Below are 12,194 nucleotides of genomic sequence, written 5' to 3' on the forward strand. Positions count from 1 at the left end.
ACAAAACAAAAAGCCCCATATAATGCTTAATTGGCTGTGGCGCTTCGTCTACCTATTCATCCAAACCTTTTCAAAGGCTGCGAGGTCTCCAGGAAATGCAGAAGCACATGCATAATAAGGTTATGTGCTATTCAAGTCAGCACGCAACCTGTCCTGGGATGCAATTACAGCAGATAGCAGGGACCAGGCGGCGGTTCAGGCTCCGAGACTTCTGCACGCTCGCTCGGGATTAATCGCCTCGACTTTGTACCTGCGCCTTATTGAAGTGCGTTGTTTGAAGTCACTGGTTTTGATTCATCAGTCGGTGGGATAAATTAAACAGCTGACAGGGAGGGGAGCAGAAACCCAGGAAAGCAGCGGCTGGGTGGGGGGGAGAAGCCCTGAGACAAACGCCTGCCGACGCCGAGAGTAAAGCGCCTGCCTGGGGAGGGGACAGCAAGGGCACTGCCCGAGCCAGAGCTGCCTTCTCCCAGTCTTGTCCCGGGTGATTCCCAGCGCGAGACCCTCGCCAGGACACGGCAGCTGCGCGTCCCCTCCGGTCCCGACCCCAGTCCCGCTCCAGGGACACGCGGGAGCTGCTGCAGGAGCGACTGTGACAGGGCTGGTCCCCCCTCCACCACCTCCTTTTTGAGGTTTCAATGCTCACGGCAGCAACAATCAAAATAAATAAAGAGGAGCTGGAGATTGTGCATTCTGCTGATAGCGACGGGAGAGGAATCCGATAATAAGCGCAGTTCAAACACGGTGTCTAACAACACTTCCCGGCCCATCCCTGTCAAATTAGCCCGGCTATTTCCTTGCCTGCTGTATGGTGTAGATTGATTGCTCCGTTTTATTAAGGACAAAGTGTATTTAATAGCAAAAGGGAAGCAGGTCCCTGGAGGAGGGGAATCGACGCCCTCCCCGTGCATTGATCACAGGGCTGCGTGGTGCCGAGGGCAGCGCCAGCCCAGCACGGTGGGAACCCTCAGCACGGCCCAGGCTCTGGTGACAGCACCCACCCTGCCGGGAGCAGGTCCCCGGCCCCTTGCCACCACGGCACAGCCCCAGCTACTTACTCTTCACGGTGAGGAACATGGACTTGCTGATGTCTGTGCCCACCCCGTTGCTGGCCTGGCAGAGGTAGTAGCCGATGTCCTCCTCCAGCACGTGGCGGATGAGCAGGGAGCTGTTGGGCAGGATCTGGATGCGGCCCGTGAGGGGTATGGGGTGGTACTGCTGGGGGTTGCCGCTTCCTAGGAGGGGACACAGAGCCACGGAGCTCAGCCAAGGCAGGGGAGCGCTCCCGAGGCTGGGGGCTGGGGTGGTCGTGCCCAAAAGGGACTGTCCCCCGCCCGCACTGCTGTCCCCACGCGCTGCCGTGTCTCACACCTTTTGCGTGTTTCCACATGACTTTCGGAGGGGGGTACCCATCAACGGAGCAATTCAGCACCCCGGCTTTACCGTAAATGCCATCTTGGTTGTTGGGTTGGACCACAAAACGAGGAGGCACTGAGTAATTTGAGAGAAAAGACGGTCACCATAGCAAAAACCCCGTTCACCCCTCGCAACCCCTCCATGCCTTGTGGGCACATGGGTGCCCCGGCTCAGTCCTGCTCCTCACCCTCCCGCCTGCTTCCGCCCCCCTCCAGCCTCGGAACGTCTCTCTGCTCCCCACCGCAACAGCCCTCCCGAGCCCAGCGCGGCAACATCGGGACGAGGCTGGGTCGGCCCCGTGGCACTCACCCCGCACGATGAGCTGCCGCTCCCGGCTGACCGTGGCGGCGTCGTTGCTGGCGATGCAGGTGTAGTTGCCGTTGTGCTTGAGGGAGACGCTGGAGATCTGCAGGGAGCTCATGAACTCCTTGCTCTCAATGGTGACTCCAGAGCCGGAGAGGATTACGTGGCCGTCCTTCCTCCAGGTGATGTGGATGGGCATGTCCCCAGAGGAGACCACGCAGGGGATGTAGAGGAGCTGCCCGATGGAGGCTGGCGGGAACTCGAAGGGCTGGATCAGCGGAGGGACTGTCAAGGGGAGAGGCAGAGCACGCTAAGAGCCCGTCCGGGCAAAGCCTTCCTCCGCGGGGACGGGCCGTGGCGGGGCTGGGGGCAGACACTGCCCAGAAGCTAAGGTTGGTTTTTGTTTCCACCAGGAACAGGCCGGGGAGAGCGGAAGGTGCCGCCGAGCAGAGGACGGCGGGAAGGCGTCTCCACCGGGCAGGGCCACCGCGCTTAGAGCAGGACAGAGAACCACCGACCCCCGCGCAGAGCGGGCCCTGCGCTGGGAAAGCCCCGGCCACCCCCCAGCACGTGCCAGCCAAAATTCCGCCTCAGCATTTATCTGCTCGCAGAAAAGCAATTATTAGATGGATGCTTTTCTTAAAGGCACTGGATTCAGAACCAGCCATTATCTTTCTGATAACTTAATTAGGCAACCGCAGCATCTCTGGCAATGTGGGAGGGGGAAGAAAGCGGAGAGAGGGAGAAAATTAGCTTAACAAGGCTCAGCACCTGGTAGATGAGATCCTCTTTCTGCAGTCTCCATAATTAAATTAGCAGGCTGCCAATTGTCCCCTCGGCAGAAATAAGCTGCCCTCTCGTACAGGCGCAGGAGCGGCTCCCCCCGCCACCACGCATGTCCCTGGGCTTCCAGCTCCACCCGTGCCCGGCCCGGCCCATGGGGGGTCTCTGCACCGGCCCTGGCACAGCCACTCTGTGGGGCAGCGGGCAAGCAGGGGGCTGCTCACCGCCCCCCCGGGCTGCCAGCCAGGCGTGGGCAGGGCTGGCCGGCCCCTTCGCCGGCTACAGCGACGTGGCTCGAGCTGCCGGAGCCATGGAGCCAGCACTGCCTGTTTTCCATAATTAATGAATAATTAATTGGGAATGCACTGCAGTCTATTGCAGAGCAGGGATGGGCTTGTGGGTCCGCGCCTCTCCAAACACACCCCACCGGCCGCTTCCCAGCTGCCAGGAAAAAGACAGACCTCAGCTCCCCACACCAGAGCTTGCGACTCGCCTCCCCTTCCCAGGTTATTTCCCGCTGAATTCCCCTTTCTCCAGGGCTTCCTGTCTCTCTCGTACAGCTGCAGCGGGATGCGGCCACGTGGCTGCAGCCCAGGGCACTGCACAAGGGTGCCCGTGTCCACGGCGCCCGCCGCAGAGCCCAGCCCAGCAGCTCGGGTCTGGAGGGGAGCCCCAGCGAAGGGCCTCTGCCTTCCCGCAGGGTGAAGCATCGCCCCGGCGCTGCCGGCTGCTGAGCTGGCGTCGGCACCCCGTTCCCCGAACGGCCGCAGTCACCCAAGCGGAGAGGTGCGACAGCCCTGGGACAGCCCCGAACCTGCAGGGGATTAATTAAAACGCCCAAAGATGTCTGCGGGAATCAGGAGCTGCCAGGGCACCGTGGAGGAGGCCGGGTGCCTGGATCACGCTGCCGGGGAAGCGCAGGGAAGGGGCCCCAGCAGCATCCCCGGGCAGCCCGGGGGAGCAGGGAGCTTTGGAGCTGGGACCTGGGGGACCCGGGGTCCCCAGGTGGAGCAGCAGCAGCTCAACCCAGGTGGGAGCCTCGCAGCAGGGCTGGGGGCTGCCCGCACATCCCCGCTCCCCTGGGCAGCGGCGCCGGAGGGGAGCTGTAAAGCTTTTACTACCGTGTGCTCAGAAAGACCCGCATAACTCACTCGTGGCACTTAATGTGGTCGCCAGGCACTCAGGGCAATAAAAGCTTTACGGTGCTCCACACCATCCTGCGCTCCCCGCTCTATGCCGTTATATTTATTCACTCTGCTCTGCGGAGCTGGCTCCAACTGTCTTCTAGGGCCTCTGCAATTCTTCCACAGGCCTTTTATCTGATGGCCAGAGCAAATAAGGAACCCAGCAAGCGGGGCCAGGTGTAAATCTCCGGCAGCCGCGCCACAGGCGGAATGAAGACGTCTGGCCGCGGCAGAGCGGTGTGCCGCCGGCCCGCACCACGCTTCCACCCGCTCGCCTTCCTCAGCCTGACACCGGCCACCGCTCAAGGCAGTAAATTGCCATTCGGGAGGGCTCGCTAGCGGTCGCTTCCCAGAACATTAGGATCCTTGGCTGAACTTCAGCATCCTGCACCCCCTCAGCAACTGACAAAGCAAATCCCACCATTTAACTTCACACGCACCCCCCCGATGCTCTCTCCACACCAGCCCCGCCTGTCCCAGTCATAGATCAGCATTTACTCAACTCCAGCCTCTTTTCAAGGCCTGGGGCTCCCACATCAATGGGCCTTTTGTATAAGGTGAGGGAAGCCGGGCTGGCCAGGCCCAGCGCCACAGAGCCAAGGAGAGAGGAGTCGTCCCCACGCCGCCTTCAGACAGCTCGTCCGCAGCCTGCCCGTCCCTTCGCAAAGCCTCGGAGAAGAGCTTTAGCTAATCAAGCGGCAGCATCTCTAATCAGCTTGATGCACTCCCTTGCTAACCTGCTTCCTAATAAGAAAATGGTGGATGGGAGGGGAGCTGGGGGGGGGGATCAGAGTAAAATCCAGTCCATAAATACCCTGCTGGGTGAGACAGAGGAAGACAATTGGCCAGCTCCGTCCCCAGCGCGGCTCTGTTTGTCGAAATGATTTACTGCAAACACTGCGCTGGCGACGGGCAGAGACGACCCGACAACTCTGAGGACGGGAGATAGGGGAGCCCGGCACACGCACAGCACAATCTCAGCGAGTCACTGGGAGGGAATGCATCCAGCTCAATTCATTAGGACTGATAGCTCCCTCAATGGGCCTGAATAATTGATGGCCCGGAGAAGCTTTTAAGATGTTCTGTGCGCTCGGAAGACCGAGAATATTATTTTTTTAAAAGCTAACACACAGAGAAAAACATTGGTGAAGGTGATCTGAGCAAAGGTTAGATGTTTTAATACGTTATGTTTACACCGTAAATCCTTGCTCCGTCACTTGTAACGGGAAATGGATATGGTGTGGCTCGGGGCAGCTGCAGGTGTGCCGGCGGGACTCGGGAGCCGTTCCCAAGGGCGGCAGCAGCGGGAGCTGGGCTCCCATCGGCGCCGCGTTCACCGGGCTTCGCCATGGAGTCCCCTGCGCGACACCTCCTGCCTCCGTCCCGCAGCAGGGACGGCCCCACCACGGCTGGGGTGGCCTCTCCCCCCACTCACCTTTCACTGTGACATGGACGCTCTGGCTGATGGAGAGCTGGGGCTGGATCAGCACGCTGCACAGATACTCCCCTTCATCCATGCCCTTCTGGACGTCCATCAGCTTCAGGGTCCCGTTCTCAAAGACCACTTGGCGGTGGTTATCGGGCAGCAGCAAAGCGTCCTTGTACCACTTGATGGAGTAGTACGGGTACCCGATCACCCTGCAGTTGATGAAAGTGTCCCTACCCGCCACCGCCGTTATGTTCTTCATTGCTCGGATGCTTGGGGGACCTACATATTCGGGAGGAAGGAAGAGGCAGGCTAGGTTAATTCCGAAGGGCAGTGTGGCTGCATGCAGATCTGCTGCTATTTCAGAGCGAGCTTCCCAGGCAAAGGCGGTAACCAGAGCGGTTGGGCCCCCGCCCGGTGTGGGGTGGGGAGCATGCCTGGGCGTTGGGAAAGCCACTGGTGGGCTGCAGCCTCCGGCTAGAGCTGCTCGCACGCGCCTGCAGCGGCGCAGCCACGAAGCAGGGCCGCGGCCCTCGACTGCGGCCACGTTCCGGCAAATCCCATCCCGCTCGTGCAGGTGCAATCTCAGTGCTGAGGGAGCAGAGCCCGCAGACACCGCGGCTGCTCCTCGGACGAGGCAGGACGATGCCGGGAAGCGCAGCGTGTTTGTGCCACGGGAACCATGGCCACCCAGTGCGGCTCCTCCAGCAGCGCCTGCGGCCCCGGGGAGTGCTCCCCCACGTCACAGCTGCTCCCCGTCTCTCTCAGAAGGAACCTGCCTGTGTTGTGCCAAATGGCTTTGACAAGAGCTGCTATGTGAACCCGACTTCCATTGGCAAACGTATTTCACCTCCCCTAAAACACACCTTCCTGAGCCTCCCATGGGCAACCCGAGTGCTGCTGAAAAACCAGACGGCCACCAGCTTGTGGCTGGCTCTCATGCTGCCTTCGGGACTGGGAGAACGCTGCAAGTGAGTCTTTCAACAAGAGGTTTCATGCATCAATAATTACATTGTTCTCCTGGCTGCTGCATAAAATAGCAAAGTAACCTAAAGCTCAACCCTCTCTTGACTCCTCATCCTAAGGGCGTAGCAGGGTAACAGCTTAAGGGACACTCGGGATAAGCTGATGGATGGTGTTTCTCATACTGGGACGCCTTTAGAAAGGAAGTGGGAAAAAAGAAATGAGCATCTCGCTCTGTGGCTGTCTCTTGGGTCTGTCTGAGGAACTCGCTCTGTTCCAGGGCAAAAAAAGCCCGAATCTCTTATCTGGTGACAGCCCATCAAGAGCTGAGAGAGGGGTAAGAGGGAGACAGGGAAACGTCCTCACTGGAAATGCTGCTCTGGCTTCTCACAGCTGAGGGATGAACTTGCTCCAAATTTAGCAGTAAATGGCAGCAAAATTCAGACTCTCCTGGGATCCCAGCCAAAAAGCCACTAGATCCATTTCAAACCTGAGACGCAGACAAACACAGCCCTTCAACCCTCTTTCTTGGTAGACAAATAAATGCTACCTTGTCTCCATCTCACTCCCACCTATAAGCCCGGAAGCTTTAATTGGTGATTATTAATGGGCAGGGGCTTATCCCATACCCTGTGCCCGAAAGCGCTCCCTGTAACACACCGAGCAACATGCTCCAGCCGTAATAACACGGCGATTAACGCGGCCATGGCTTTTAGCAGACAAAGAAAACACAGACATGACAAATCAAAGCTCATTTTCCACAATTTCACGTGCTGCCTCATCATCATTTGTCATGTAGATCCCTGCGCCGGCGGGCGTGCTCGCTGCCAGGGAGCCGGGCTCCCGCCGGAACCGGGGGGCGGGTGGGAGAGCACAGGGGGTCCGGGATGCTTCCGTGCCTGCCGCCACCTTCTCCGTGCGGGGGGTCCCTTGGGGAGGGGTTTGCCCATCCTATGCAGTGCCGAGGCACGGGCTCGACGGGGCAAGAGCGGACCCCAACGGGGCAAGCCAGCACTGCTCTTTTGCCCCTGCAAGGCCAAGCTCCCGCTCTGCGAGACCGCGGGAGCTCTGCGTGGGTTGTTAAACACTGTGCTTCAAGTGGTGGGGAGGCTCAACCCCGCAGGCAGGTGCGGGGAGCGTGGGGAAGGGCGTCGGGGCAGCCCGGGAGACCAGCAAGAGGAGGGGGAGGCAAGGAGGAGCCGTCGGCAAGGGAACAGAACAAAACCAAAAGCCCAGTAAAAGTCCTATTCTGATATTTAAAAGTAGACAGGCACCTCTTACGTTTATTCGCGCTTGGTATTCGGCGCTGCCCACCGAGTTCCGCGCGGTGCACCGGTACACGCCGCCGTCCTTGATCTGCGGGCTGGTGACGTTCATGTGGCTGACGGTGGTGCCGTCCGACATGGTGTACTGGTTGGTGCGGTGCCCGCTGTCCCGCGGGATGGGCTCGTCGTCCAGCGCCCAGGTGACGGTCGGCGGGGGGGCCCCCTTGGCGGCACACATCAGGGAGAACTGCTCCCCGGGGTTGACCACCTTCTCGCTGAAGGAGGAGACGATGCGGGGGGTCCCATCTGGGGGGCACCCAGCGGGAGGGGGGTCAGGGAGCGGCAGCCACAGGCAGCAGCAGTCACCCGCTGGCAGGACGGCTTCCAGCTCCCCCCGGCTCAGCCGGGAGAGGAGCCCTTGTCAGCAACATGCACGGCCACGCCGGCATCCTGGCACTGAGGGGGTGAGGGGATGCGCCGCTGGACCCAGGCGTCGGCTCAAGGGGACACCTGGCCTGGCAGAGCCCACCCCTCCTCCAGGCATCCAGCGACCCGCACTGGGGAGGGGACACCCAGGGGCGGGGGACAGGCAGGTCAGCCCTTAGTTTGGTCCTTCCCCATCCTGGCCATGTTGTGTCCCGTAGCGGCTCGCAGACACGTGTGCAGCCCAGGGAGCGGGCCAGGAGCAGCCTGGCCCCAGGACCCCCCACCCCAGCGGGTCTCACCACCCTCCAGCCATGCGCAAAGCAACCCGGTGCACCCCGGGGGTGCCCCTGCCCCGAGGAAGCCAGCTCACCCTCCAGTGTGATGATGGAGAAGTCCTGTGCCGTCTGGGACTTGCGGGTGGCAAAGCACTGGTAGGCCCCGGAGTGGCTCTTCTGCGCGGCCGTGATGAGGAGGGTCTCGTTGCTGATGCCGCGGATGGAGATGTAGTCATCCACCACCACGAGGTCCGTGTTGCGGTACCAGCGGATGACGTACTCGGGGGACCCGCTGAGGGCACAAGAGAGGATGACGGTGCTGCCGATGCCTGTTTTGAGCTTCTTTGGTGTGAGGGTCACACGCAGAGGGTCTGTGCGAGAAAGGGTGAGAGCAGGCGAGGCGTTGGCGGTGCCGGGCAGCACAGCAGGACGCGCCTCGTCATTCCTCTGCCTTTCCTGCCTGCAAGCGCCAGCCTGACTACCTGACTACATGTAAAATGTCCCTGCGCCATCCTTGCTGCCAACAGTCCTCGCTTTTAACATCCACCCCAGGCCCCAGCAGGGGTGCTGGCACTGGTGGGGAGGCAGCAGGATGGCTGGAGAAGACATGGTCACTGTGATGGGGACAGTACTGAGCTGGAGACGTGCCAGCACGGCTCCCGGCAGGCTGCCGGTGCCCGGTCAGCGTGTGCTTGCCACGGTGCTGCTCCAGGTAAGGCAGGCACGGTGCGTGCCGGCATCCCGTGAAGGGAGGAACCCCCAGGAACAAAGCACATGATAAATACTTGGCCTGTCTAGACGGTATTTACTGTTTGGCTGGAGCTTATTTTTATGTAAATCAACAAAACGAAGCGCAGAGGCACCTAACGTAAAACCGACATCGCCATCCAGCAATTTACATCCCCCGGCACCGCTCTGAATTTTCACGCCACCCCTCTCCCTGCCCCGACTGAAGCGGTAAATCAGGGGACGGCTGCAGACACGCTGCTGCAGCACGATAAACCTCCCGCCAGCGCCCCGAGCGCCACATCGGACACGCTGCGACGCAAGGCAGCGGCTTCCAGCCTTCGACGTGCTGAAATACGAGGTTTGTAATTTATACAGCTACATGAAACCTTGGAGGCTTTACGTTTCTAAAGGCTTTATGTTTAAGGCAGCAGCAGGACAGGAGCCTCCCCGCCGCCGTGGCCCGCTCCTCCCCACCATCTCTCACCTATGACTGTGAGGGTCCCCGTGACCTCTGCGGACCCAAAGGTGTTGGTCACCTCGCAGATGTAGGTCCCGCTGTCCTCCACACGCAGGTCGCTGATGGTCAGGCCCGTGATGCGCTTGGCCCAGCGGCCGTCGGCGGGGAGTGGGCGCCCGTCCTTGATCCACCTGACGGCCGGGTTGGGGTAGCCCGAGGCGATGCAGGGCAGCTCCACCGGCCGGCCTGCCTTCACCTCCCGGGACTGGAAGCTGTCTAGCATCGTGGGGATGGACTCCGCCGGGTCTGCGGAGGAGAGGGAACAGGCTCACCCGGTGAAGGGGCGGTGGTGGCGAGGCTTCTCCCCACAGGGACGCCAGGAGAGCCCTGGCACAGCGACACCGGTACCACTGTGCCCCCACGGCATCCGCCGGGACAGAGCAGCTTGCCCCGGCCTCTGGAGCCGGCGGCTCTGCCGGGCATGAGCACAGGGCACCCACCACGTCCTCTGCCAGGCATGGGGGGGCCTGTCCCACCCGGGACAAACGGCCTGGCCCACGCTGGCTGGGGCAGCAGGCTTGCGGGGAGGTGGGAGGAAAATGCATCTTACTAGCTGATGGGACGAATAAACTCAGCGCCAGAGGAATTACTCAAGGTGACACCTAATTGGTGCAAAATACACAAATTCTGTGGCACATTTCAAAATTTACAAGCAAAGAGGCCCATCAGGCAGCTGGGAAAGGAGAAAATTAATCACCAAGTCTCAGGCGTGAAATTAAATTCCAGGGGAAAGAAACCTCTTTCATTACTCCCAAGCAGAAGTAAAACGCCGCGACGTGTAAATAATGACAGCGACCAGGAGGGGACTGGGCCAGATCGAACGCGCACGGAGAGGGGCCGATACACCCAGCGGCTGCCCGCGCAGGATGGCCACGGGTGGGACTCGGGACCCGCAGGTCTCTAAGAGGCTCGGGCACAGTCAGACAAGGCCCATGTTGGAGCCCTGCCCTGCGCTCTGCGGGGTTGAGCGAGGAGCTTGCACGGGAGCCACAGCCTGCGCACCTGAGGAGGGAAAAAGCACATGGCAGAAAGCCGGCACGCCACAGCCGTGGCAGGAGCAGCGATGTGGCTGAGAGTCGGGCAAACTCCCTCCCAAGCGGAGTAATTTGGGCAGCGAGCGGCGCCGGGAGCGCCCCGAGACACCCGGCACTCCGGACTGCACTGCCTCCGCTGCAGTATCGCTTGCACGTGCGTCACATCGCGTCAGGCTGCTCACATCGCGGGCTGTCACATCGCATCGCCTCGCGCCCCGTCGCCTCTCGCTCGGGGTGCCACGCAGCGCTGCCGCCCGCCGCGGCCAGCTCGGGGAGGGGCTGCGTGCTCGGGGGCGCATGCAAGGCAGCGCCGACTCCCTGCACAGCCCCGACGGGACCCACCCCGTGCCAGGGCGTCCCCTCGCCGCTGGGACGGGAGGTAGTGGTGCTGCCGCTCCCTCCTGCACCCTGGGAAGGCACAGGCAGGGCTGGACACCTGCAGGGGCACTGGAGCCACGCCGGGCCCGCAGGATGGGCACCCCTCGCCAGCATCGCCCGTGGCTACGTGCTCACCTGAGACTGAGAGCCTGGCTCCGTTGCTCTGCCGCGTCTCCCCACTGTACTTGTGCTTGGTGATACACCGGTAGGTGGACAAGGCATCTTCCTTCTGCACGTCCGATATGTACAAACCTCCGTATGAAGTAATAAAAAACCTATTTTCTGGAGACACAAAGGGAAGAGAAGGGTGAGCGAGCCAGCCCAGACCTGGCACATCACCTTCCAGGCTCTTGGCACCTGGGTCAGGCAGAGCCCCCACATTCCAGGCAGGCACTGGAGTCGCTGGCCAGAACCATGCAGGCAAAGCGGCTCCTTCCCCACCTCCTGCACCCCGACGGCACCAGGGTCTGTGGCTTCACCTTCAGGGGCTGAAGTTTGAGGGAGGCTGGTGAAGTCGGGCCAAACATGAGCAGCAGCGCTTGCCACAGCAGCCTCGTGCGTGCAACAGCAGCACGTGGGTGTGTAACAGCAGCCCCCACGTTGGCAGGCACAGCCTGCCTCCCTCCGGCACTCATCCTGCCACAAACGCGCCCGCCCAGGCCCGAAGGTGGGCTCGGGGTGTCTGTGCGCGCACCCACGCTCCCCGAAGCTCGGACGCAGGGCGTTTGGGTAGACTCTGCAGCTGCAGAGGGTGAGCAGAGAGTGTGACACAACGCTCCGCTGCACCGCCACATCGCTGCGCACCGCATAGCAACGCGGCAATTAAAAGCGAACCCATCCCGCTGAGTTAATAATTAGCTTAACTTGCTTAGAAGTGTGTGAAAACAAATAAGGGCTGGAGCGGCTCTTTGAGCCCCCGGAGGAGGATGGCAGGAGAGCGGGCAGGGCCGCACAGTCCTGGGCAGCGCTGCCGGGGCAGCCCCCTCCGGCCGGCGGTTTGGGAGCCTGGTGCAGGCAGGGAAGGAAGCCTTCACCTCGCTCCTGAAGCTGGCCTGACCCCTATAATTCCTCATCAATAATAGTTGTTGACACGAAGCACTGTGACACAATTTAATGGCTATGTAGAGAGCGGAGTAAGCAGAGGCACCGGCGAGAAGCTCCCTGCCTGCCTGGAAACCCCTTTACCCTGCCCACGGCCCATGCTAACCCTGACAGCAAATCTTCAACCCCCATCTCTGGGGGGCCTTTGGGGCTTATTCCAGTACCAGCCACCACGGAGGCTCAGCTGGGTTGGGGTGGTCCATCTGCTCGGTTGCCAGCCAAACCAGCCCCTACCAAACGCAGGGAAGCAGAAGGTAATCAGTAGAGCGGAATGCTCGGAGTTGAAACCCTCAAACCTGGTCTTTAAATCAGCAATAGCTGCAAATGGCCTCTTCAAGTCCTGCACCATGCCTGGTAAACCAGGGTCTAGCTGGCGTGACCAGTCAAATGTTTT

At 61.0% G+C, this 12,194-nt stretch overlaps 1 protein-coding gene across 6 annotated transcripts in view; it reads right to left on the reverse strand.

Moving 5' to 3' along the window:
* Nucleotides 1-12,194, reverse strand: part of DSCAML1 (DS cell adhesion molecule like 1) — a 104,232-nt gene that overhangs the window by 18,494 nt on the left and 73,544 nt on the right. For 5 of the 6 annotated variants that reach the window (XR_012626465.1, XR_012626464.1, XM_074851027.1 and 2 more), the window contains exons 4-11: nucleotides 10,835-10,981; nucleotides 9,255-9,533; nucleotides 8,137-8,412; nucleotides 7,350-7,646; nucleotides 5,122-5,394; nucleotides 1,726-2,004; nucleotides 1,372-1,491; nucleotides 1,059-1,235 (exon numbers count right to left, since the gene is read on the reverse strand). Coding sequence is in view for 3 of the 6 variants with exons in the window: in XM_074851027.1 (XP_074707128.1) it covers nucleotides 1,059-1,235; nucleotides 1,372-1,491; nucleotides 1,726-2,004; nucleotides 5,122-5,394; nucleotides 7,350-7,646; nucleotides 8,137-8,412; nucleotides 9,255-9,533; nucleotides 10,835-10,981 (1,848 nt within the window). In the remaining 3 variants the exon portion in view is untranslated. Of the gene's footprint in view, nucleotides 1-1,058; nucleotides 1,236-1,371; nucleotides 1,492-1,725; nucleotides 2,005-5,121; nucleotides 5,395-7,349; nucleotides 7,647-8,136; nucleotides 8,413-9,254; nucleotides 9,534-10,834; nucleotides 10,982-12,194 lie in introns of those variants that run through there. The other variant, XR_012626466.1, reaches the window with a different exon arrangement.

This window comes from Strix uralensis, chromosome 26, assembly GCF_047716275.1.
Source record: "Strix uralensis isolate ZFMK-TIS-50842 chromosome 26, bStrUra1, whole genome shotgun sequence".
NCBI classification, from domain to species: Eukaryota; Metazoa; Chordata; class Aves; order Strigiformes; family Strigidae; genus Strix; species Strix uralensis.